The sequence below is a fragment of the Cyprinus carpio genome, chromosome B1, assembly GCF_018340385.1.
Source record: "Cyprinus carpio isolate SPL01 chromosome B1, ASM1834038v1, whole genome shotgun sequence".
Taxonomy (NCBI): domain Eukaryota; kingdom Metazoa; phylum Chordata; class Actinopteri; order Cypriniformes; family Cyprinidae; genus Cyprinus; species Cyprinus carpio.
The window spans coordinates 28,993,301-29,020,488 of NC_056597.1; the positions used below are offsets into that span (position 1 = coordinate 28,993,301).

Consider the following 27,188-nt stretch of genomic DNA (forward strand, 5'->3'; position numbering starts at 1 on the left):
AGTTAAAACTGGATCTGTGAACATCAGAAAAGCACTGCTTGGAGTAAAATGTGTAAATGATAATAATTATTACCCACTGGTAAGTGATACCAAGATTTACTAATATATTCTATCAATGTCTGAGCTATTGCAGGTCGCAAATATTTCCTAAACACCAATGAGATAAAATGGAGAGTGAATGAAGACTTTTTGCTTTCTGCGTCTGAGATTTTTCTCCTAAGAAAAAGACCCCAATAATCCCTTCTTGAGTTTCAGAGGGGATTTCTACATCTCAAAAGGCATTTGGATTTGCCAAGATACTGTACCAAAGTCTGAAAATTAAAGGCAAAGATTTCAGTATTAAGTCAAATGCATAATTTGATGCATAAATTAATAAACAAGATCTACAACCATTAAACATCCTCAAAATGTAGGCTCTGAATAATGTGACTGCTTTTGGGTTACATCTCATCTTTTTAAGCCACCTGCTTGCCTTATTTTTTTTCCCCTGGGAAGCCATCCAGATTCTTCACAAATGATGTTCAATATGTGTTGCTTAACAAGGATGAATTCTGCTTTAAAGATACACGGTTATGCAAAAAATCTAATATTCACCAAACTCCATAATGACATAACATAACATAAATATTTTATTTTATGTTATTTTGTTTTATTATTTAATTTTAAAATAATACAAAAAAGGTTAATTAAATTAAGTACTCTTTATAAGTTCTCGAGAATTGAGATTATTTTAATTTAAAAACTTAAATTGTATAAATATGAGAATTTATGTATATCTTGTACCTTGGGAAATAGTGATAATTTGTAATACGCATAAAGATTCTAAATGGAATAAAATATTTGTGTTTGATGCTACACATTATATCCAGTTAGGAGAAAACAATCCTGAAAAAATAGCACTTGCAACAGTGCTACAGCACACAACTCAGACTCGCAACTGTGCCACAGCTGCTTCAAAACACCTTACTATCTGACATAATCAAAATGCACTTACACCACCATCAGCCGGAAAGCTTTCAGATTTAAATTTTTCTCAGGACACTCTCTATAATTCAATGCCAAGTGAATAAAAATTTTTTTAATCTGCCTTTGTGGTGTACACTTGATACACTGTGAGCTGGATAGTGAGGACCGACTACATTTGAGTTTTGCTGGAATAATGGAATCAAGCAGGAAATATGCATCCCTAATAAAGCACTTGAGGAAGCCTGTCAGGCAGAACTCACAGCAGATGACAACATACAAAGAAAATTGAGTGACAGCACAGCCGAATATGGGGTTTGGCTTGTGCTTTTGTTCCATTCGTTTTACTTTGGTTGCACTTTATAACTAGAAAGGACAGTTTGTAAAACTTTGAATGTTCAATGTTGAAAAATCCTCACCTGTAAGTTTACAGGAGTTTGAAGGTTATATAAGCTTTATTTAATTGAATACATAGGCTTTCTGAAGAAAAACTACAAAGTTAAAGAGATGTTGGCCTTGCTTGGATCCAGCTAAAGTGGTTGCTAGGGTGGTGTGGGCATTGCTAAGTGGTTAATGCATGGATGGATGGATTTGGTAGATGCAGCTTGAAAACTCCAGGAAAAATAACAGTTCTGGCTTCAGAAATAAATTATTCAAAAATTATTATTATTAATAATAATAATAAAAACCAAACATAACTGAACATGATTATCATTATTACTGGCAGTGTATAATGGTTTTCACAAAAATATTAATCAGCAGAATTTATATCCAATATTGATAAAAAAAAATTAAAAAAATAAAAATTACTGAGCACCAAATCAGCATATAATGATTTCTGAAGGATCATTAAAGACTATGGCAATGACTGCTGAAAATTCAGTTTTGTCATCACATAAATAAATGACATTTTAAAATATATTAAAACTAGTGCTGTCCATCATTTGAAAAAGAACTATATTTTTCTGAAATTAATCGTGATTAATCCCACCTAACATTAAAGTTTACTTTAAATTCTTTTATATTGCAAAAATTTCACATTCAATCTTCAAATTAATGTACAAATGACATAAAGACAGTATATTTTTTAATAGTTGTTTAATGGCATCTTTTTTTTTTTTTTTTTTTTTTTAATGACGAAGGCCAGTAATAAATGAATGAATACTGATCCAATACTGATCCCCAAAATATTTAACCACTGAATATAGCCATTCAACATTACAGTATAATTGAGAGCTATCAATTTTAACATTTATTAGACTTTAATATTACACTAAATATTTTAATGCGTTAAACTGAAATACTAATTACTGCGTTAACGTGCTAATTTTGACACCATTAATTAAAACAGAAAACAGCTCTTTTACATTGTAAAAATATTTCACCATATTACTATTTTTTATTGTATTTTTCATCAAATAAACAAAACCTTAAAGGGATAGTTCACCCCAAAATGAAAATTGTGTCTTCATGTATTCACCCACATCTCATGGTCGTTCCAAGAACGAAAGTATAAGATTTTCGGCTGAACACATAAAATAAGCATAGTTTTGACGAATGTTAATAATCAAACAGTATGAGGATCCCCAATGGACATTCCAGTAGTAATTCTTTCACCTACTATGGAATTTCACGTGGGGCCCAACAAACAGTGCAACAGTTGAGGATCCCCAATGACTTCCATAGTATTTCTCTCATTATTATGGTAGTAATTGTGGTAAAACAACATTATAATAATAATAATAATAATAAAGAAACTTATGCAGGTTTAGAATGACATGCGTTTGAGTAAATGTTGACAATATGTTCATTTTTGGGTGAACTATTCCCTTAAAAGATTAAAATGTAATATTTTAATGACTTATTTTATATGTTTTTATAATATGTTTTTATAAATGTATAAAGTGTATATATATGTTATATTTTTTTTGTATTTTTGTGGTATGAGTGTGATAGATGTGTAGTTTGGTTTTATATCGTCATACTTTCTTTTTGAGGTTACTCTAAAATAATTTTTAGACCTCACAGACCAGCGGCATAGCCAGAATTGTATTTTTGGATGGGCCTGGGCAAAAGTGAGCGAGCACTAGGCTAACTAACGGACTGAGTCCAGTGGCATATTGCAAATTCGTGGCCCCAACCGTGAACTCAAGGGTGGGGGGCGGGAGGGGTTCTGGTTATGTCGCAAAATTGTAAATATTTGTTTTAAACCAGGAAGGCGAGCCAATGGATATCAGACAAGCAACGTGCAAACTTTGCGCAAGAATTGAAGCTCTTAATCTCAGTCGATTCACTAGAAAGTGAAAGTATAAAATGAAAGCGCTTTCGGCATCTGACACTCCATTAAAAGTGCACAGAGACAACGAAAGACAAATCTACTTCATATGCTGATAATGGTATATACAGTAGCTAAATGTTTTAATTTACTTCCTTAATATTTCTCTTGTGGCCCGAACATATAGGCTAATGCAAAAAAAAAAAAAAAAAAAAAAAAATTAACACAAATAATAATAAATCATTTGTAAAAATTAGGTTATATATATTTTGTAGAAGTTATGTATTTAGTTAAATAGAGAAGAAATGTATTTCGTGTAAAACATAATAGTTCAGTTAATCATTTTAATATATAGCCCTATAATTAATAAACCTGTTTTGAAAGACCTTTGTATAAAAACATTTTCAATAAGGAGTAAGAAGCAACCTAATCTTTTAAGCTCGCAGCGTCCTAGTCAGTTTTGCAGCGGGGAACTGGCATAGGGATGCACTATGAAATTATTTATGCTGCAAAATAATTGTAATATAAATTTAAGAATAAAAAGTAACTTTTTAATTGTGAATAGGTACCTAATAATCAGAAGAATGTAACAGGCCTACATTAATTGAAAATGCCAAATTAGATAGGCCTAACTAAAGTGTATATAATTATTTTATTCAGAAATGTAATGTTTGTGATTTTTTTTTTTTATTATTATTATTTTTCAATTTGTTATTTAAATGGTCTACAAATAAGGAAATAGTGGCGCTTAAAAGACTGTTGCAAGTCACATAAATTTAATAAGCCCTATTTTGGATCTATATAAAAAAATAGGCTAATCTTTGTAAGGACGACTGGCAACAGCTGGTCTTAAATTCTTTAGACACCGCACACCAAACGACTTTGAACGCTGACTGAAAACACTGACTGAGCTCAAATGACATTCATAACCGGCCTGACAGTATGTTTCCCGGCTTCACAGAATGAACCGTCTTACCGGAACTGTCTTACCGTTACTTGCGGACTGATGGAAGGACTTTCTCCCTCATCAGTGCGAGTTTTGAAAAGTCTTTTTTTACAGAATTATGCATTGCTGCTGTTGACAGCCTGGATAACAGTTGGTCAGTCAAACTCATCAAGATTTATGCAAAAACACATTTTATTTATTTTAGTTATTTGAAATGTTATAATAGTTCTCTAATTGTGTTAAAATAGATGAAACAATAATTATTTAACAAATATTATATTTGTAAAATAAACTGGGGCGAGCTGTTATCAGAGTGTGCATGTGCCCGTCAGGCCCTCCGCTGCCTATGCCCCTGTCACAGAGTGAGTAATGTGTTAATTAAAAGTGCATTTAGAGTTAGGGTTAGTTATCTTAATTAAAATACCTTTTATAAAGTGTGAATGAAAAGTCCACATGATGATAAAAAAACGGTATGCAGGTGTAAAATATCAATTGGGGAGTGTGTAACAGCGGGGTGTTTGGCCTCTAGACGCTAGCAGCGCCTGGTATTGTGATAAAAAAGAAATGCTGCTCTCTGTACAGACCGACACAAGCCCTTTTCTACAGACATCATCAATCCCCTCAGGTACACATCCTTCCAAATCGACTGGAGAAACAATCGCACTTCCTTCTCCACAAACACACAAGGAGATTTGAAAGGATGAAAAAGCTACTCCGTCCCTTCACTTCATCACATAATCTAGGTCTTTCAGGAGAGAGAAAGTCTTTTTATCTACTCTATGCGTAATATTTAACAAACCTTGAACTGCAAGGAATGACACTTTCTAACAAACCATAAATCTCTAGATGATTCAGTCTTCCTTTAGAAAAGTATTCCTCCTTTAGAAAAGGGCCAGGGAACTCAACCACATTCTGCAGTACTACTCATTAAAATCAAGACGCTTCAAAAAATGACTTGCACAAGCAACATGAACAAAAAGCCAACACCTCCTACACAATTAACTCAAAAAACAACAAAACAATGGTTGTTCTTTTCTATCTGTTAATTCACTTCACCTTTAAAGGATATATTTAATTGTGCTTTTTTAGCTCATTGAACACAGCTCATTTAAGTTGCATAATCGATTTAACAAGGCAAGATATCAAACAGTAGCCTACAATCTGGGCATAAAAAAGTGATTATTTTCAATAGTTTTTCTTAGGTTCTTAGTAGAAGAACTTGTGTCAGTATTCTACACTTTGATGTTAATAAAAATCCATAAAACTTAGATTTAATGGGCTCTTAAAAGCAAAATAAGGGTTGGAAAATGGCATAATACCTTTAAGGCATATCTTTTTGGATCTACTTGAGACCTTTATGTTTAAGGATGAACAATAAACAGACTAGAGATAAAAGCAGATAGAGAATATGCCAGAGAGAGTAAGAAATAAAAGAGTAAAGCTGAGCTCAGGGCCCTTTGTGTAAATTCATTTAGTCTTGCTCTTGGACACATATTTACATAGAAAAAAAAAGAGGACTATGAGAGTGAGGAACATTTCTGAGTGTGATTTTGGTGTATTTCTTGCAAAATAAGAGATTTAAGTTTCATTAAGAGAACTTGGTATTTATTTATTTATTTTTTAGAACAGTACTCAGACTCCTTTGCCAGCCAGAGTTAGTGTGATGAATTACTAACCCAGCAAAGGAAAAGGGATGAGTGAATGAATTTGGGCAATTGGGCTTGTTTGCTATGTTTTTTGAAACTCTAAAAGAGCACACAAATAAATAAAAAGAAATAAATAATAATAATAAAAAAATTAAAAATAAAAATAAACTTTTAGTGACTTTTAGTCACTGTCTATTAGTTTTGAGGTCATCTATATGCTTATGTGATTGTAAACGTTGACAAACATTTCAAACTTTGACAATTAATTTTCTGTAAAGTTGCTTTGCAATGATTTTTTATTGTAAAAAGTGCTATACAAATAAACTTTTTATTGAATTGAATTGAATCAAATCCATCCACTGAAACATTTGTGGCCTAAAAAGAATCTTAAAACTTAAATTATCAATTATTTTGGATAAAAAGACTCTGAATTAGTGCCCACACATCATCCATGTGGTCATACCATGAGGGCAGCAGCATAACTGCTTATATTGGAATGTTAAATCCACAGGGCGTTGCTCAATCACTGAGTCACAAATCCCTGGTGTCCGGTCCAGTCCACACCCTGATGGGCCAATTTCTCCTTATCTGTCACGGGAGTCACAACCTTGACTCGTTGCCAGTCTACACCAAGTTGTTGCATTATAAATCACTTAAAAAATTCAGCACTTCAACAGACCAAGCACATTGCCTGGCGTTAAGTTGCCACTTTCTGCAACATGATTTAAGCAGCACCTCAGCTGAATATGATGAACTATTGTTTGAATTAGAGACAGCCATAAATCAAAAATGCCTGCATAATTTACTTCAGGACAGAGATACTGTAGTGAAACGAGGCGAAGGAAGAGCCAGAAAAACTGCACAACATGCAGCACACAACAGCCTTAAACTCAAAATACAACAACAGGCACAAAAACCGGTCCTCAGTTCACTCAGCACACAAGTACAACAACAGGTAAACTCACTCTCTCACAGTCCCACATCTTATTGCTCTGGCCAAATTTTATTAAGATGCATAAATCAAAATACATTGAGACCAGGGTGCAGAATTAACCAAAAGCCTGACAAGGCACCATTTCTGAACACTGACCTCTTAAACACAAGCACACTCAAGTACAGTTTCTGTTGTTAAAACAGGCCTATTCTACACTTTCGTAGCAATACATATTTATTATTATTATTAGGGTATTATTAGGCTATTAGCTATTAAGGATATATCAAATTTTCATGTTGCGGTTAATTGCTAATGCTTTATCACAGTATATGGTATTATCACGATATTGACATTTATTTTTAGAAAAGTGGTCATAATACAGTATAACAGGTTTAATAACTTTTTTCTTATAACAAAAATAACTGAATATTTAAATACAATAAAGCAACACAGAAAAATATATAAAGTTAAATGTTTTACACAGATTAAAGTGCAAAATAACTATAAAGACCAATAGGTATCATTTTACAATAAGACCTCATTAGTTAACCTTAGTTAATGCATTAACATTTACAATGAGCAATAGCTACATTTGCTACAGAAGTTATTAATCTTTGTTAAAAAAATACAAGTCTTAGTTCATGTTAGCTCATTAAATAACAGTTGCATCTTTCGATTTTAACAACCTGTTATTAAATATTGGAATATACCTAAGATTAATGAATGTTCAGAAGAATTTGGGAAAAGTATTTTTAAAATGCATCCTAAATTCTGAATAAATTGTAATGTATAATTATTCACGGTATTTAGAAGTGCCCACGATAACAATATCGTGCATGTTCATTAACGTGATATATTGCATTACCGAATACCAGCACATGTCTATTATTATTATTATTATTATTATTATTATTATTATTATTATTATTATTATTATCTATGTATAATTTAAGTTAAAGTTTCTTGCATCAAAAAAATGAAAATAAAAATTAATAAAAATTAATTACATTTTGCAGCTTTATAGGCCTGTTAAATGCACACTTGTGTGTGTCAAAATGTCAATCTTTGCAAGTCTCCTCATAAACACAGTTATTAATGTCTTAAGTGAAAGCAAACAGCTGAGAAAGAAAACACATGTGACAGTATATTGGATACAGGCAGCTCTTAGAGTGACAGCAGTCTAATATTCCTGCTGACAGTCATTCATGTTAATCAAACAACTAAAGAGGGAAAATCTTTCACTTCTCTGGACTAAATCACTTTTTTAACTTTAACAAGAAGAAATATATATTTAATTTACACCAGTGGTTCTCAAACTTTTTTGGGCACACCCCCTTTAAAGTGGAAGTGAAGCAGTCAGTCAAGTTTACATTATTTAGTGAACTGATTTCCACTTTAATTAAAAAACATATAACAAACACAATTAATGTAACCGTTTTAAAGAGAAAAAAATGATGTTTTGTTGGTGCTCCCCACACTTTAAGAACCACTGATTTACACAGTGAAGAATATGCAGTGCTTTTTATACACTTGGGCCAGATTTACAAATCAGGGCTAATTAGTGTTAGAGTGCAATTCCATAAAAGTGCCGATGGGATGGGAAAATTCTGTGGGTGATTTACTAACAATGCACACATTAAAGAACACAGACGCAGCCATATCATTTCCATAACGACTAGCACAATCTACCAAGAGCAGTCCATATTACTGCATGATTTAAGAAATGTTTTTTTGTCCGTTAAATAATGGCACAAATACCAGTAATTTGACGAGCACAAACGTTAGTAAATCACGTTGCATGATTAATTTTAATAATATCCACTCATAAATTTTGCATCTGAAAGAGAAACTCCTATAAATGCATATTTAATAAGGTCAGGAACCAAAGTAACTGTGTCCGCGCATTTTCAGCACTAATTCTTCACAGTGCGTCTTGAGTAAATCTTGACAGTACTATTTTAATGCCAAAATATGGTTTGCACTGGCGCAACAATGTATGTACAGTAGGATTTCTTATTTATTTGTTCTACTGCAGTTTTTTTTTTTTTTTTTTTTTTTGTCCTAATTAGTTTATTTTTCTTGCTGACTATTTACTTGTCTTCAGTGACCTAGATTTTTTATTTAATTTTATTTATGTATTATTTCTTTTATTTAGGCTAATATTAGTATTTTGTGATATTGACACTGGCGACAAGAATTATGAAATTTTTATAGTAGCAAAAAATTTGATATCACAGAGACCTTATTTAAAGCAAAAATAACTATATTGTGATATATATTGTTACTGTGAAATACAATAACTCATAGTGTGATATAAGATTTTGGTCATATCGCCCACCACTAATGGCCAATATTAAAATTGTAATATATTTTGACAAAAAAAAAAAAAAACTAAAATAATTCATTTTAATGCTATTTAGGCATCACAACATAATGGATCGTCTCTTGAGTTTTGCTGTAATTATAAGTGTTTTGTTTTTAAGAATCACTTTAAATACTTAAACACTAAAACTAAACAGAAGGACTCAAAGACTTTCAGACTCAATTTTCACACACATATTTCAAAGCTAATGGTGAAGCGTTAACCTGTAAACCTGCACCCCCCATTATGGCACACACAGCTGAAAATGCCCTACCGAACTTAAAATTGCAACAGTTCCTGACTTAAATTTTGTGTCTTTGGAAAGAAGACCCTTTGGGCTTTTCTATCCATCATTGAGTTGATAATGCTCAAAAAGATAAAAAGTTATAGACACTGAAGTGACTTGAAATTTTTTTTTACTACACTGTTTTTTTTTTTTTTTTTCATATAAAAATACATGAAATCAGTCCTGGAGCAATCCAGTAAAGTAATGGGTTGAAAGAAACTTGTCTCATGAGTTTCTATTTCAAATCTGAGAAGATACCATGAAAAATTAGATTCCTGCAACCATTTTTCTGAGACTGTCTAGTACCGATCGCTAAGTTACGCCCCCATCAGATGACAGGTGCGTCACAGTACGCGTTACTAGCCATCACGAGAGAGCGCCAGGATTCAAATAAACAATATTCCGCATATCTTTGACTTTTTTTTAGTGGATGGTCTCATTCTGTTCGTGACACTGTATGCTACAAAACGTCTCAGGTTACGAATGTAACCATGGTTCCCTGAGTAGGGAACGAGACACTGCGTCCTCTAGGGGTCGCTATGGGGAAAAACCTCGTCGTGACTCCGTGTCTGAAGCATACAAATGAAAAAAAACACCAACGAGTTGGCCGGCGACAGCTTCTGACGTCACTACCGGTGCGACTATAAAACAGGCACCGGGAAACACGTCATTTCACTTCTCTCGTCTGAAGCTTGCGTCCGAAGCATGGCAGGGAGCTAGAGGACGCAGTGTCTCGTTCCCTACTCAGGGAACCATGGTTACATTCGTAACCTGAGACGTTCCCTTTCAAGGGAACTTCGAACTGCGTCCTCTAGGGGTCGCTATGGGGAACAGTATACCCACGCCGCCATGCTGAGGGGAGTGCAGGCCAGAATCATGGCGAACACTAAGTAAACAAACTCTACCATTTCCATGGGAGTTGCCCCCGGGACGTTTAGGACGGCTGTCTGTGACAATACCCCTTACGGCCAAAGGCCTAAGCTACATACCCAACTTAATTGTTAGGGGCCTCGGCCCGGTGGTAGAGCTAAAGGCTTGGAATCAGGAAAGATTCCTTTAAAGGGATACAGCTAGGAACCTAGCATTTTATACTAAGTCTAGCCTGTCACACAGGGGCTACAGCTTGCTTCCGCAAAAGCTTGCTGAAGGAGCTGTCTCAACAGATCTCCAGTAGCAACACCCTGTTTAGATAGGTATCCGAGGATACATGGGTGGAGTGGTGGCGCCCAAGATGAACAGGGCTTTTACCAGCTCAAGAAAGGGCACGAAGCAACTGCGCGAAGCCCTCACCATATAGGATTTTAGAAAGAACGCAGAGTACTAGCGTGCGAACTTACCACCGTGTGGATTTCAGAAAGTGTGCAAAGACTTCACGTGCATACTTACCATATCATGGATTTTCAAATACTGTTCTAAGGAAGGGCTCTCGTGGCACTCTGATAGAGCAGCTCATAGATGGAATGGTGCATCTCAAAAAAAGTATGTTTTAGAGTCATCAACACGATCTGTGGAAATAATGCTGGAGCGCTCTGGGATCCCAAAAAACAGTTGAACTCAGTCTCATATGAGAGGAGAACTCCTGAATACAGAGAAGCACGCTCATAGGCGACCCTTCTTGGAAAAGGGGAGCGCGCTGCTAAACTACCACGAGACATCGCCCGAATAGCCCCTCATGTTGAGGGAAGCGATGCTTGAGGTGTATAAACAAATACACACTGGCTGAATGGAGCCCAAGGAACCAAGGTCTAATCATCTCAAGAAAGGGAACGAGGCGGAGCGCGTAACCCGTTACCATACAGGATTTCAGAAAGTGCGCAGAGTCTTGCGTGCACACTTACCAATACGTGGATTTTTAGAAAGTGCGCAAAGTGTTCACGTGCACACTGACCACCATGTGGCTTTCAGAAAGTACACAGAGCTTAGCGTGTGTACCTAAAAGGTTCCTAAGCATCGCAGAGGCGCGCTGAACCGCACGGGAGAGGCAAGCTCAAATTTTATAAACCTCTAGCGAGGGGAGCATCACCTGAGGCAGCATATACAAGAAGACTTCTGTAACTGCCACCTTCACTTCCCACTGGATGCGACAGCACCTAAGCGGCCAGGAGACCCCTCAGGGTGACCTGGCCGGACATCCATGAAATTCCCTGCAGTGCTGTGCCAGGCCTGATGATCAAGGAGGCTCCCGCAGAAACCTGTGATCTCAGCCGCCTAATACCGGAAACATGAAGCCGGATGGCTGGTGCTGACGAGTGTGTTTAGTAAAAACACTGTACCTGAGCACTGCAAAGGAAACTCACAGAGTTTATTAGTAGACACATAACCACCAGCAATTTACACATAAGTATATACAGAAAGGGTTATTTTTATTTTACTTTCCACCCTCCTGCGCTGGAGCCCCGCTCAAGGGGCGCCTCCTTTTAGTCTGGACCATCAGTAAGGTGGTTGCTATGAACATAGAACCAGCCAAAAACATTATAGGTCCAGCATAGGAGACTGTTATGCGTTAGAGGTTTCCACCTAACCTCGATCAGGTGGAGAGCTGGTGGTTACAGGGGAATTAGGAAGGGGAGGATAAAAGCAGAAGTTAAAAATCCCTAAAGGGAACGAGTAGATACCTCAGTATCACTCTGACTCAGACGAGAACGCTGCCTCGTCTGGATCACATCCCTTAGGTTCTGCTTACCCCCTTGTGACCCACAATTCCTCTTAACCCTGCCCGCAGGTGGGGGAGGAGCGTGAGTCGCGACACTAGCCTTCTGTGCCCGTCTTTTGATCCTCAGATCGAGACAGGCCAGGACCCCTATGTTGTTCGGGCTCAGACCTGGACCTTCGTGGAACGAAGTATCTGAAAGCAGCGGAGTGCGCCTTCGTCTCCCCGAATTTCTCGATCACCGTCTCAACGGAAATACCGAAAAGTTCAGAAGGCGAAACCTGAGCATCGAGAAGAAAGCCTTTTCTTTCTTCCCGATGTCTGCCAGGTTCATCCACAGATGTCTCTCCGCCACCACCATGGCCGCCATAGTCCTGCGCTTGGCAGAGGCGGCCTGCTTGGTAGCCCGGAGAGAGGCCTGTGGTGCGGCGCAGCTCGGCTACCTGATCAGGAAAAAGGCCTTTGCCTCTATCACAGGTCTTTCAGCAGATCAGTCTGATATGCTTGAAGCATTTATTTTGTAATAAAGCCACAGCCTGACCTGCTGCTGCGTATGCCTTGCCATTTAAGCAAGATGCATTGCTTGAAGGGGCTTAGATAGCAAGGAGGGAGATTAAGAGAGGATGTCTCCCCCGCAGAATGAAAGCTCTTTCTGCAGGGGGCATCCTCTCATAGCCGTTTTCGCGCATCGCCTCGATGTCGGCAAAAACTCTTATGCTGAAACCGATGGATGCGAGAAGATAACGGCCTCTTTCATTTCCTTTCGATCTCTGTATGGAGATCAGGCAGAAATGGAAGGCTCACCTGAGCTGGAGGGCTATGGTCGGAAAGATATTTTTTAGGTGCGATCCATAAACTCCAACAGCTCTACATACGCAGGGCAGGAGAATTGAGAAGGCTCAGCCTCAGCTTCTTCACCATCCTCAAAATCTCCTGCTTTTCCTGGGTAAAAAAACCCAGCAGAGCACTAACCTCAGTATCAGAAAGTGTTAAGAGATATAACATCATCCTCCCGAGGCTCTCTCTCGTCCGCCGCCATTTTGAGCGCGAAAGGAAAGTCCCTCTTTAAAACCATTCAGACAGATCCACCTGAAATTCTCACGAGCTCATTCTCCTCCGTGCCTCAGCAACGGCGGGTCCTGAACGCGGGAAGCAGATGGGCTGCCTTTTTTTCGGAAAGAGAGACGAACGAGAGCGGAGCTTTTTTCTTGAAAAAAATGCTCGCAATGCACGCAGATTGCCTCCTCAAAGACATCGCGTGCGTGCTCTTTACCCAAACAAATCACGTAAAGATCGTGTGTGTCATCAGGTGTCAAATAACGGCCGACACGGATGCATACATTGTCTAAACGCTTGCTAGTAGTCGCCATGATAGACAGAGAAAGAGCGCTCTCTTACCGGTTCTTTCAGATGCACGCTTCAAACAAAACAGTCAGTGAAGACAAAGAAGATGAATGACGTGTTTCCCGGTGCCTGTTTTATAGTCGCACCGGTAGTGACGTCAGAGGCTGTCGTCGCGGCCAACTCGTTGGTGTTTTTCATTGTATGCTGCTTCAGACACGGGTCACGACGAGGTGTTCCCCCATAGCGACCCCTAGAGGACGCAGTTCGAAGTTCCCTTGAAAGGGAACTGCTGTTTTTTACTGCCAAAATGCAGTTTCTTGAGCGTAAGTTATTCCATAACGGATACAAACAATACTGTCCCCGAAGAACTGAGACGTAAACAAAGGAATTACTATCCATATTACAATGTTATTGCTTCGTTGGACTAAAAGTGCTCTTTGGGATGTCGTTCACTGGAACCTTACCTTTCTAACTAAGCCAGGATTTACAGCTGTGGATGTGTTTATGACTCGTTATTACGACGTATCTGGTATGTACTGTGTTTTTATTATGCATGTTTTGATGTGTACTGGTTACACAAATTTAGCAAATACATTCCTTATAAGCTTTCAATTGAAAAACAGCAATCTGTCGTCGATACTTGAGGCTTAGACCTTTATAATGATACATAGTTTGTAAAGATTAATTTTGTCCCGTTTTATTTAATCTATTTGTAAACATTGACACGTGCAAACAAAGAGCGTTCTTTGTGCTGGTGTCCAGGTGCGAGTTAACAGGTTAAAGCATAAAACACATTAGCCTTGTTTCACACAGCTCAAATCAAAATGAATGTGGTAGAATGTATTCAAGTTCTTTCCTCAGCTTTGACCTTAAATCAGTACTCCTCTATCTTACAGTCCTTATCGACTTTAACTTGTCTCAAGGAGACTGGCTCATTTCACAGAATACTTTGTTGAGGTGCTACTCCAATAAACACCTGCATAGGTGTGTGCACACACTTGCTCAAGAATTCAATATCCGTCGCTTTTGTCCTTAATAGGAAACAAACCGAATTGAGACTCAGTTTGACAATAACCAAACTTACCATGTCTAATCATGCTACTGCGGCGGTCTTAAAGATCTTTTCCTTGGAAATGCATGTTGAATATAGAATAGCAGAAAGGTTTGATTAATGTAAGTAGGTGTTTGTGTCCATTTGTGTCCATTTCAATTGTATATTTGCTTTCTACAAGAGTTGCACAAATACATTTTACTCTGGTTTTGTTATTAGAAGATTTTCCCCTCAACAAATCATGACATAAACTGTCCCCGTTCAACCTCAATACCTCTTCTCATAAGAGGCTGGTTTATTTCAGCAGATACTCTTGAGATAAAAAAAAAAGAGTAAGTGAGTGGAGAAGACTTGTTTTGAGCCAGGCTGCCTTCTACACCAATTCCAAAATAAAGTATTAACTCTGTGTTAAGAATTCATTAGCATTCCCATGATTCTTTGTGCCATATGCCTCCATTATGTGACAGAACAATGGGAAAACTGAGGCGAACAACTTTGGGGAGTTGTCACATTGTACTGAGGAGTGTGTGAGAGAGAGAAACAATGAGGGAAAGAAAGGGAGTGTGCGGCAAAGGGTCAAGAGATGAAGGCTGAGTGCTAAACTCCACAAAAGCTGTAAATTGGCCATATCAATCAGTCTCTCAACTGGAGAGCAAATGTTTTTCTTCACTTGTTTATTTGAAATCAAACTCTTTCTTCTACAGGCTGCGTCTTATGCTCTGAGCTATTACATGATTCCTGTACAACATTTTGCAAGAGGAAAGGCTGAAAAACATTTTCCCTTGTCATCGAAGTAAATCGAGTGTTATCTCGGGGGCCATGATTTCCGTGATGCTGAAACCCTAGACAGAACTGTGGAATCCAGTCATAAAATTGGAATTCAATGTAAAATGCTGAATATAACGGAATTAGACAAAATTTGGATGAATAAATGAAAAGTAAGGCTGTACACTTAATCAAATCTCTTTATGGATTAATGTCTGGGAATATAAAAAAAAAAAAAAAAAAACGTCTCCATGTGCTGCGTGTCAGTGTGTAAATGACTGACAGTTTTGTCTACTATACTCAAGCACGCACGCTTACAGTGATTTCAGCATCCACCCTCTCGCTTCATAAGGATGTGAACACATGAACTTCATCTCTCATGCTTTGAGAGTCACTTCACAAGCATTTCATTTTATGAAACTATTGTCAGATACACAGGGAAACTAGGGCTGCAAAGCGATTAATCATATTCAAAATAAAAGTTTATGTTTACTTATGTGTGTGTACTGTGTATATTTATTATGTATATATAAATACACATGCATATATGTATATATTAAGGAAAAAGATGTTAGATTTATATATAAAATATTTATATTTATATAAAATACTAATTATATACAATATAAATTAAATATGCTAATATGCTCAAAAATATATATATATATATATAGTATACTATATATATATATATATATATATGATATATTATATATACCTTAGGGCTGTCAAAGATTAATCACGATAAATCACATCCAAAATAAAAGTGTGTTTAAATAATATATGTATGTGTACAGGGATATTTATTATGCAGTATATAAAATGCACACACATATAATTATATATTTAGAAAATATTTATTTTGTATATTACATTATATATATATATTCTTATAATATTATATAGCGATATATAAATATATTGAATATTAAACATAAACCTTATTCTTTTTTAAATATATACATGCATGTGTGTGTATTTATTTACATAATAAATATACACAGTATGCAACAACATCTATTATGTAAACAAAACTTTTATTTTAGGAGTGATGTGAATGCATGAGTAATCATTTGACAGCCCTATATAAATATATATATATGATATATATAGATATATATATATATTATATACACATAGTGTGTGTACTGAAATATATTATAATAAAATAAGACACAGTACACACACATATCTGTAGTATGTTAAACTTTTATTGAATCTGATTATTCCGATAAGTCGTTTTGCAAGCCTAAAAAAATAGCCATAAACAAAAATCGGAAATACGATCAGGTGATTATTCCGATTAATCGTTTTGCAGCCCTAAAGGAAATTCAAACAATTTCAATAACAATAACAATAATACAGTTTATTATTTAATTGTTTATGATTGGTTTTGCAGAATTTGTTTTTGTAAATGTTTTGAAAAAATTAAGGAATTATATTTATATATATAATATATCTATACTTATATATATATAATATTATATATATATTATATATGTATATATAATATATATAATATTTAATTTGAAATTTTAAAATTAATACATTTTATTAAATGTAACCTTTTTTTTTTTTTTTTTTTGATAATACATTTATAGTAAAAACAAACAATATATAAAACTAATTATAACTAATTGTATAAAGCTTGTCCACCTGACTAATCAACTCAGTCATCCATCATGATCCAAACGTAACCAGAACTGACCATTAACACCCTGATTATGAATAGCTCTGAACGTTCAGAAACCTTTAAGCAATCCCATTTTAAGAACCATCCCCCTTGAGATCAAGCAGACATAATAGTAAAACAGATTGTTGGCCTTATACCTCAACATGTTTCCAGCCTTGCTTTGAAAATTCAGCTTCAGGGTATTGTGATCTAAACAACTGGACTGTCTGTCCTCAATACTGTGAATGGTGAATGGCATCTCTGTGAGAGGTCCGGGTACATTTTCATCAGATCACAGCATGCGTGAGTGAATACAAAAAAAGAAAACAAAAGGCCGATTCCTGGGATAATAAGCTAATTGTCGAGGGATATGTACTGTCTACACAGTCTCAACACTAAACCAAGGTGGTTGAATCAAGATGATCACAGCACATGGTTGCCAATCCAACCCTCTACATTGCGAGTAAATCACTCACATATGCGACTAAATCTTTACTTTGGGTGACTAAATGATGTCTAATATTAGCCAATGGCTAATAAATTGGCAGATTTTACTTGCTATAAATATATTCTTTGTTGTATTTTCCTTTTGAGTTCCTTTGGATTTTTTCAGCTTTTAAGAATTGCCAGGTTTTCCGTTAGTGGGCGGAACTAATGCGCAAACGGCAATCTTCGGCTGGGTGCTCACATATTATCTTCCCTGTTTTGATTTCAGTGAATCAGTTCGAGTGAACACACAACCTGATTAATATTCATGAATCCAGCAGCTCGTTAATCCTTAGTGCATTTTATACTGTTCTTATTAGCAGAATTATTAGTAAGTATTATTATTATTATTATTATTATTATTATTATTATTATTATTATTATTATCATCATCATCTTATCAGTATGATGGAGCAGCTCGTTGCTGTTTTTTTTTCTTTCCCCCTTTTTTTTTTAAGTATATTTTTTTTTTTTTTTTTTTTACAGAAACACTGGCAAAAAGCACTCCGCGCCACCGCCAGTCCTAAATCGGTTCAGGCCCGAAAAATGATCTATGCATCTAATATATATGGTTAAGTTTTAATTTAATTACTTATATATATATTAATATATATATAATATATCTATATAGTATATTTTTTTTTTTTTTTTTTTTTTTTTTTTTTTTTTTTTTTTTTGATATATATATATGTTTGATTTTAACTTGCAGTTAAAACAGTATTATTGTGTTGTGAAATATTATTGCAATTTAAAATAATTCAAATGTTTATTTATTTTTATGAAAGTTACAAAATTTGTGTATAAGGGTTTAGTATTCAGTATCAGGCATTAGTACTCTATATTATTATATTATTATTGTTCCCGTGAAAATGTGTTTATTTGAGTTAATGTTTCTGTTTTAGGTGACTATACAGTAGTTTCACTGCTGAATAAAAGTATTTCTTTGATAAATAATAATAAATTCTTACAGACCCCAAACTTTGAATGGTTGCCCTTCTTAATACATGGCATTTATACAACCAGTAAAACATTGGACACAATTGACTGAACGTATGTTTATCTTGATGTATCTCAGGACTAAAAACAGCAGGTTCTAATTTAAGATTTGTTCTTCATTTTGGCCACTACATAAATCCTAGTTGTATTATGATGACTATTATTCTAACGTGAAAAATAGCAAAAAAAAAGACTAAGTAGGTGCCATCAAACTTTTGACTGATGGTATGGAAGTCTAAAAGGGTTGCTTGTTTGTTCATTTGCAAACTTTGCTCAGTATTTTAAGCCCAACAAGATATACCCTAGGCACAAGAGAACAAAGAAAAACAAGTCTAAAATGTGATTCCTGCTGTGAGCTCTGGAGTTCTGGAGACAATGTACATTGTAACATTCAGAGTCTGAGTACAACATATACTAAGACAATTTCTGACAAGGTCTTCAAACTCTTTTCTACACTGACCAACTTCAAAATCATAGAACACTTTACCAGTTGAAGCAAACATGCCATTAATGGCATTATGATTTAGATTGCTCAAGACTCAATTTGTGAAGCTCAACAGGAGATTTTGACAAAGACTTATAAAGTTAACTAGTTAGACCGGTATTTTCAATCTGCTTGCTACTTTTGCTTGACAGTTTGAGATTTGCAGCCAAAAACCATGGCCATTCCTAAGACAAAAATAATCAACAAACCCAAGTTTTAATATGGTTTGTACATTCAGCAACTGGACCTGCAAAGAAGAAACCGCAAGCAGTGTACGTTAAATTTACACTGAAAAGACCTTACCTGTGTGACCAACGGCTCCAGCAACCTCTCCACTGTCAGCGTGCGAATCTCAAGACTTTTGGGGTCCCATTTTAGCAGGATTGGGGACGTAGCACTCGTCATGTTTACTGTGGAAAGAAAATAAGGGGAGTGAATATTTGAAATGATGAAAGAGATGTTAAAAACAAAGAATGACAGTTTAATAGGATGATAAAAGGAAAAAGGTGCAGACATCACAGACTCAGTTATCAGTTTCTTGCTTCATGACTTTCTTAACAAAATCAAAGGTCGGTGAGCCTGCCGCACATCTATTATTAAAGCCAGAAAAGCTTCTTCATTGAAAAGTCTTTAAATGTTGCACATCAATCACACTAAAATGCTAAAATTGTGACTATAAAATATTGAGACACCGCATTACATTAAAAGCTAATGACTTCAGAATGAGTCTTAATATGGAATCCAGACATTGTTGTGCAAGTCAGACTGTATTATCTTACTTTTAATGAGGAAAAACAAACACAGAGACTAGAGGGATCATAATATATTACCCAGAAAGTGATATAAATTTCTCAAATATTAATTATGAAACTATAATAGTCGCAAAGTTCTCAAACATCACAAACTTTTACATTAATTTGGTATCTGAGTTTCTAGATATCACATACCTTTGGTTAAATATTTGAAGATTTACAGTATTCATTTATTGAATCTATCTTTCTATCTATCTATCTATCTATCTATCTATCTATCTATCTATCCATCGATCGATCACCTTAAAAGTCTGTTTTCGTCTTTTTAATATACATTTATTCATCAAGGGTGCATTAAATTGATCGTAAGTGACAGTAAAGGCATTTATAATGTTACAAATACAAACATATTTTATTTCCTTTAAAAAAATTTCAGCATATTAGAATTACTTCTGAAGGATCATGTGACACTAAACATCAGAGTAATGTCTGCTGAAAATTCAGTTTTGCCATCATAGGAATAAATTATATTTTAAAGTATTTTAAAATAGAAAATAGTCAATTTATATGGTAATCATATTTCACAAAATTAAAGTTTTACTGTATTTTTAATCAAATAAATGTAGCCTAGATGAGTATGTTACTGTTCAAAACATAACAAATACAGGTGCTGGTCATATAATTAGAATATCATCAAAAAGTTGATTTATTTTATTAATTCCATTCAAAAAGTGAAACTTGTATATTATATTCATTCATTACACACAGACTGATATATTTCAAATGTTTATTTTCTTTTAATTTTGATGATTATAACTGACAACTAAGGATAAATCCTAAATTCAGTATCTCAGAAAATTAGAATATAACTTAAGACAAATTCAAAGAAAGGATTTTTTAGAAATCTTGGCCAACTAAAAAAAGTATAAAAATGAAAAGTATGAGCATGTACAGCACTCAATACTTATTTGGGGCCCCTTTGCCTGAATTTACTGCAGCAATGTGGGCATGACATGGAGTCAATCAGTCTGTGGCACTGCTCAGGTGTTATGAGAGCCCAGGTTGCTCTGATAGTGGCCTTCAGCTCTTCTGCATTCTTGGGTCTGGCATATCGCATCTTCCTCTTCCCGAAACCCCATAGATTTTCTATGGGGTTTAAGGGTCAGGCGAGTTTGCTGGGCCAATTAAGAACAGGGATACCATGGTCCTTAAACCAGGTACTGGAAGCTTTGGCACTGTGTGCTGGGGGCCAAGTCCTGTTGGAAAATGAAATCTGCATCTCCAGAAAGTTTGTCAGCAGCAGGAAGCATGAAGTGCTCTAAAACTTCCTGGTATACGGCTGCGTTGACCTTGGACCACAGAAAACACAGTGGACCAACACCAGCAGATGACATGGCACCGCAAACCATCACTGACTGCGGAAACTTTACACTGGGCCTCAAGCAACGTGGATTGTGTGCCTCTCCCCATGTCTTGCATACGTCTTTGTGTAGTGGTTCTTGAAGCACTTACTCCAGCTGCAGTCCACTCTTTGTGAATCTCCCCCATATTTTTGAATGGGTTTTGTTTCACAAATCCTCTCCAGGGTGCAGTTATCCCTATTTCTTGTACATTTTTTCTACCACATCTTTTCCTTCCCTTCGCGTCACTCTCTATTAATGTGCTTGGACCACAGAGCTCTGTGAACAGCCAGGCCTCTTTTGCAATGACCTTTTTGTGGTCTTGCCCTCCTTGTGCAAGGTGTCAATGGTCGTCTTTGTCTTTTGGACAACTGTCAATTCAGCAGTCTTCCCCATGATTCTGTAGCCTACAGAACTTTTGTGAGAGTGCATTTAAAGGCATTGCAGGTGTTTTGAGTTAGTTAATTAACTGATTAGAGTGTGGCACCAGGTGTCTTCAATATTCAACCTTTACACAATATTCAAATTTTCTAAGATACTGAATTTGGGATTTTCCTTAGTTGTCAGTTTATAAACATCAAAATTAAAAGAAATAAACGTTTGAAATATATCAGTCTGTCTGTAATGAATAAATATAATATACAAGTTTCCCTTTTTGAATGGAATTAGTGAAATAAATCAACTTTTTGATGATATTCTAATTATATACCAGCACCTGTATTTACGTTTTTTTTTTTTTTGACCCCATATTTTGAATGGTAGCACACTCCTTGTAAATATAGAATAGGATTATGTGTGTATCACATGCTCAAATGTTGATAACCTGATGTAAAATATCTGTAGCCCACCAAATTTGCACTTTCTAAACGACGGAAAACGTTTCAGTACAGAATAGGGTAAGTACATAAGAGGCAGCTAAAGTACTGTTTACATATACTTACAATAAGACATAGATTACACATGTATCTTGCCAAGAAGGGCATTTTGAGATAAGAATTCAAAAACTAGAAACCCTTTACTCATGATGCCTTACGTTAGTGACTATTAACTCTCATTTAGTAGTAACATAGGTGTTTTCAATCATATAATATTGTCATTCACTGGAGCACTGGCCCAGATTCCCTCCTGCATCTTCAGATCCCGCATCCAGATACTCATTACAAAAAACATATGCATGTACAAAACCCAGCTCCAGGCCCTTTGAACACCGGTAATGTAAGCAGGTGGTTCCTGATTAAGGCAGACATCTGAGGCACACGATCAGACTTGCATAGCAGGAGGGAGGAAAGTTTACCTGACTGAGTAGAAACTTAAGAGTAAAAAGCCTTCAAGCTGTGAGCGATGTGGAAAAAAGTGTGTGAGAGAGTGTGCAAGTTCACTCAGAACAACTTTTACAGAGGGTTTTTTTTTTTGAGTGTTCCATTTCGCCTCTGTAACAGAATTGTTCAGAAATACTTCTGATGTTACCTTCATGAATTAGTGTGTTTGAACAAATCTTTAGAGTGAATGATTAATTCGAAAGAAATTATAGAAGCTTTGCAATAATAATTAAAGGTGTACACATTCATTTTTTTATGTAATTATTTCTTTTTTTTTTTCAAAAGGAAATCTGAAAATACTGTAAACCCTTTTACAAAATAAAATTTTTACAAAAATTAAAACTGGGCAATTGTTTAAGTAATCTAATTATTTATAAATACTAGTGATGCTATGTCCATAAATCGGAGTGTGAACAAATCTAAATTAATAGTTCCCATTATCTTTTTTGTGTTTTTTCCCCCGTTTGTTTTAATTTTAAGAAAACAGTGTTTGAGTGCTGATAATGCTTTGGTCCTTTTTTTTTTTTTTTTTTTTTTTTTTGCTTTAATTTCAGATGTTTTTTAGGTTTTTGCGGTTTTTTTTTTTTTTTTTTTTTCTAGAGTTGGTTCGCATGGCACAATGTGAACTCTATGCTATTGTGATAAATCAAGATGTGAAATTACACAAAAAAAGACAATCTTACATCATTTGTAAGATACTTTAAAATAATGTCATACTGAATTCAAGTTTTTTCCCCTCTTCATAAAGATTTAACAAAGTGTTTGACAATGCTCCAGAATAGCATCACACATCACATGATGTTGAACAGATTAAAATGTATTATTTTCCAAAAACTGGCGACAAGAAAGTTGGCTTAAACTTTTTTCATTAAATAAAATGTGTTTTTCTATCTCAATGACACACATTGGAGCAGTCTGGTGTGAGAAGAATCAGCATGATATCAAACCATCATCTGCTGTTTGCTCCAGTCAGAGTTCCTCACTTGTCAGTGAGCTACACACACAAAAAAGGCATCACCATTCTTTTGCGCTCAAACTATGTCTTGCATTTCCTCTTTTCTGATGTAGCTGTCAGTGAATCCTCAAGAGAGGCTCCTGACAGTCTCAGTCGCCATCAAACACATACTCCTGCACAACAGACTTAACAGCTATTAAACCACACCTTTGAGACCTCTCCTGCTCAGTATGTCAATTTTACTCCTTAAAATCTCCTTACCATTTACACGTCAACACTTAAAAATAAAGTGGGTCAGTGGGTCTGCAGCACCTTAAGTTCAACAAAAACCTCCTTCTTATCAAGAACCATATTTTCTGCACTACAGTTCTTCATTTGGCTATTCGATTCCTTGGAGATTAAGAAAATAGCCATTTATGTTGTACAATATAGGCTTTGGATCACCATTCTTGGTCTCTGGGCCCTTAAAAGAGATTAATAAAATATAATAATAATAATAATAATAATAATAATAATAATAATAACAATAATAAAGGATTAGGTCATGGACAGCAGGAAAGAAAACTTTGCTAAATGAAAAAAAAAAAGAAAAAAAAAAAAAAAAACTAAGTGGTAAGCACATAGTTAGGATATCAAAATAAAAAAGGAGAACAAAACACTATTGACAAAAATAACAGAAAAAGCACCTTAAATATGCAAGTTACATGATATCCTAAACAGAATTTAAAACTTACAAAAAATATATATATTAATAGTCCATAAGTTCAAATCTATTAACATATTGATTATATTATATATTGATAAATTATTATATATTACATATAGGATAAACACTACAGTAGACAGACAGACAGACAGACAGACAGATAGATAGATAGATAGATAGATAGATAGATAGATAGATAGATAGATGATAGATAGATAGATAGATAGATAGATAGATAGATAGATAGATAGATAGATAGATAGATAGATAGATAGATAGATAGATAGATAGATAGATAGATAGATAGATAGATAGATAGATAAAAAATAAAACTCCAAGAACCCACTGAAATAGACTTCACAATTATTTGTAGCAAAGGAAAAAAGGGTTATTTTCACAGTGAGCTGACCAGTATATCACACAGCCACCTCCAGTAAAGTGTGCCGGAAACAAGCTGCGCAAGATCTATTTCAGTTTCATTATCACCGAATAATGCTTCAATTATCCCATGGAAATGGGAAGAGGAATCATTTTGTGCCTGGTTGCCAGGATGATAATAACAGCAGTCATAACGAGGAGCGCAAAATGGCAAAAACGAGAGACTTTCACGAATGCATTTTATACATATTGGAGTCAGGATGGTTCAGAAGGCTGATTGGTTCAGACTCATTAGCTTTCATGTGCAGAAACAATCATGTTAACCAAGAAACTGCCACAAAGACAAGGCAAAGCTTTACAGTTGATGTGACAACACATGCTTTTGTGTTGCCAACTGATTTATTTCTGTTCGCTTTAATTTATTACACAACATGGCAATTTAATTGCTTTTATTACAACATCAAAATTTGTTGTGAAAAGCCTCCAAATTAAGGTACAGTAATTCAAAGACATTATATTGTAACAGAGGAGTAAAACATTAAGTAGACAGACATTACAAAAAAAGCCAATAAATTGGTTGTTGTATTTCATATCATCACTGTTCACAGCAATCCATTTAGTCAATCTGGCTTAAATAGGGAAAATATCCCTTTTATGCAATTTACATATGGGTCAGAGGGGATGATTAATTGCATTTTATCACATTAGTTTTTAAAAATTGAATCAAATTAGATTAACAAACCAAACTGGCAGCCCACATATAAACAGCGATAAACGTCTGGGCTCTAAACCTGCGATGATGTGTGACGCTCAAACACTAGAGAGGATTAAAGACAGCTCAATCAGGCCAGACTCATCATGACCCCATCACACACACACACGTCTTCAAGCATAGCAGACTAAAGCCAGCACAGCCATTTTTGACCTCTTTTGTCCACCCCAACTCCTCACGCTGACCTCAATATGCTGGTGCTACGATCTTTTAAAAAATGTGTGTTTATGTGAGACTAAGAAAGAGAGACAGAGCAGACATAACATATATGAAAATTAATGGAAAATGACATCACCAACTTTGTGTGTTTGTGAATTTGAGAGAATACATGAGGACACAAGTTCATTGGAAATATCAAAGGATGGCTGATTCGGTTTTGCTTATTCATGCCTCGCATCCTAAATTTAAACCCTGAGCCTAAACTTCTTTGCAGACTATTTCCAAAGATCCTGCCCTGGAGCAAGATTAAAGGGGTCATATGATGCGATTTCAAATTTTCCTTTCTCTTTGGAGTCTTACAAGCTTTTGGTGAATAAAGAAAATCTGTGAAATTGCAAAGACTAAATTCTCAAATCCAAAGAGATATTCTTTATAAAAGTTGAGACTTGTCCACATCCCCCTGAAACGGCTCATTTTTACATGACACCACATATCTACGTCAGTATGTGGGAAGATTTGCATAACGCCACCCAGGTGTTCATGCAGAGAAAGAAGGCGTACCTTTTATTCTCATTGTAGTATTGTTGTTGCCGCTGCCATGTCGTATAGACGCTGTGTGTTTCAATGTGAAAGCGAAACTACTTTGTTTGGCCTTCCAAAAGAGGACGATATCCACTTCATCATGCCTGGAGCTGATCCGTGCTGGTCGCTGAGGAAATATATCAACTTTGCACTGTGGATCACCAAATCAGCTTTCATCGTGGACAAAGCGGCGTCCAGCCCGGGGGCCTTCACATGTGGTTGCTGCAAGCCCAAGGTACGCTCCTTCGTAGAATCCGCCTGTCGCACCGTTCTCAAGCCGTCCGCCTCTGCTCATTCAAACCAGCTGCGGCTCACTCTAGCCCTCCGGCCTCTGCTCACTCAAGGCCGCGGTGTGTGATTTTGTTTCGTTGAGAAGGCGAAACTACTTTGTTTTTGCCTTCCAAAAGAAAACACGACTAGAAATCATGTTTATATCACGCTTATAAAGGGTTTTATGTTTTTGTCTCGTCGCTCCGGCCGGACAAGGCATCACAATATGTTAAAAGACATTTCCATCTCACGCTTGAGGCATTCGGCCAATCACAACGCGAAAATCGACACGTTTCAGAAGGCAGGGCATAGAGGAGAAACAATAATGTATAGTATATAATAATAATAATAAAAAAATAATCTTTTTTTTTTTTTGAGACTAAACAACTAGCAAGTAGAGCATTAAAGGGCATGAAATCAGAGACAAATCTTTACTGAGAGGGTTTAAGCTTGTTGCTGACATTATAATTACTATTAGGCTGTTAACATGTTAAAGCACAGCTCTCTGTCAGCAAACTAAAACCGGCTGAAGTCTGGCCTGCACTACAGCAGGTGGTAGCAGTGGAACTGGTGACAAACCAAGAATGTTCTAGTGCAGTTCGCTCAGAATTTGACTGGCTGCAGGAAGGACTTTGTTACCTGCTGAGGAGGAGGACAAGAGGGCGTAGCTGCATTTGACAGAGAGCAAGTTAAACTTCTTTGTACCATTTCATACTACATTTTTCCTTCCACCTTTTAAACCAACCCTAATATCTCCAGTCATAAGTTTATTTGTTGATTCATTCCTCCACAAACTCAGTTTTTCCCCCTTGCCATAGGGAAAGAGGAGAGCGAGAGAGAAGGGAGAGGGGGGTGAGGTAGATAAGTAGAGGAAGTGGGGGAATGGAGGAGATGGGAGAAGAGTGAAGAAAGAGAGAGAGTGAGAGAGAGAGAGAGAGAGAGAATAGTGGATATAACAGGAAGGGGATGTGGGACGGAGAGGTATGACAGAGAGAGAGAGAGAAAGAGAGAGAGATGGCCCAGAATAAAGAAAGC

The 27,188-nt window shown here is 35.8% G+C and overlaps 1 protein-coding gene across 2 annotated transcripts in view; it reads right to left on the reverse strand.

Moving 5' to 3' along the window:
• The window catches only part of LOC109048794 (catenin alpha-2), a 458,387-nt gene that overhangs the window by 417,218 nt on the left and 13,981 nt on the right, over positions 1-27,188 (reverse strand). For both annotated transcript variants that reach the window (XM_042717148.1, XM_042717150.1), the window contains exon 2: positions 19,164-19,270. In XM_042717148.1, the coding sequence (XP_042573082.1) occupies positions 19,164-19,265 (102 nt within the window). In that variant the 5' untranslated portion in view covers positions 19,266-19,270. The remainder of the gene's footprint in view (positions 1-19,163; positions 19,271-27,188) is intronic.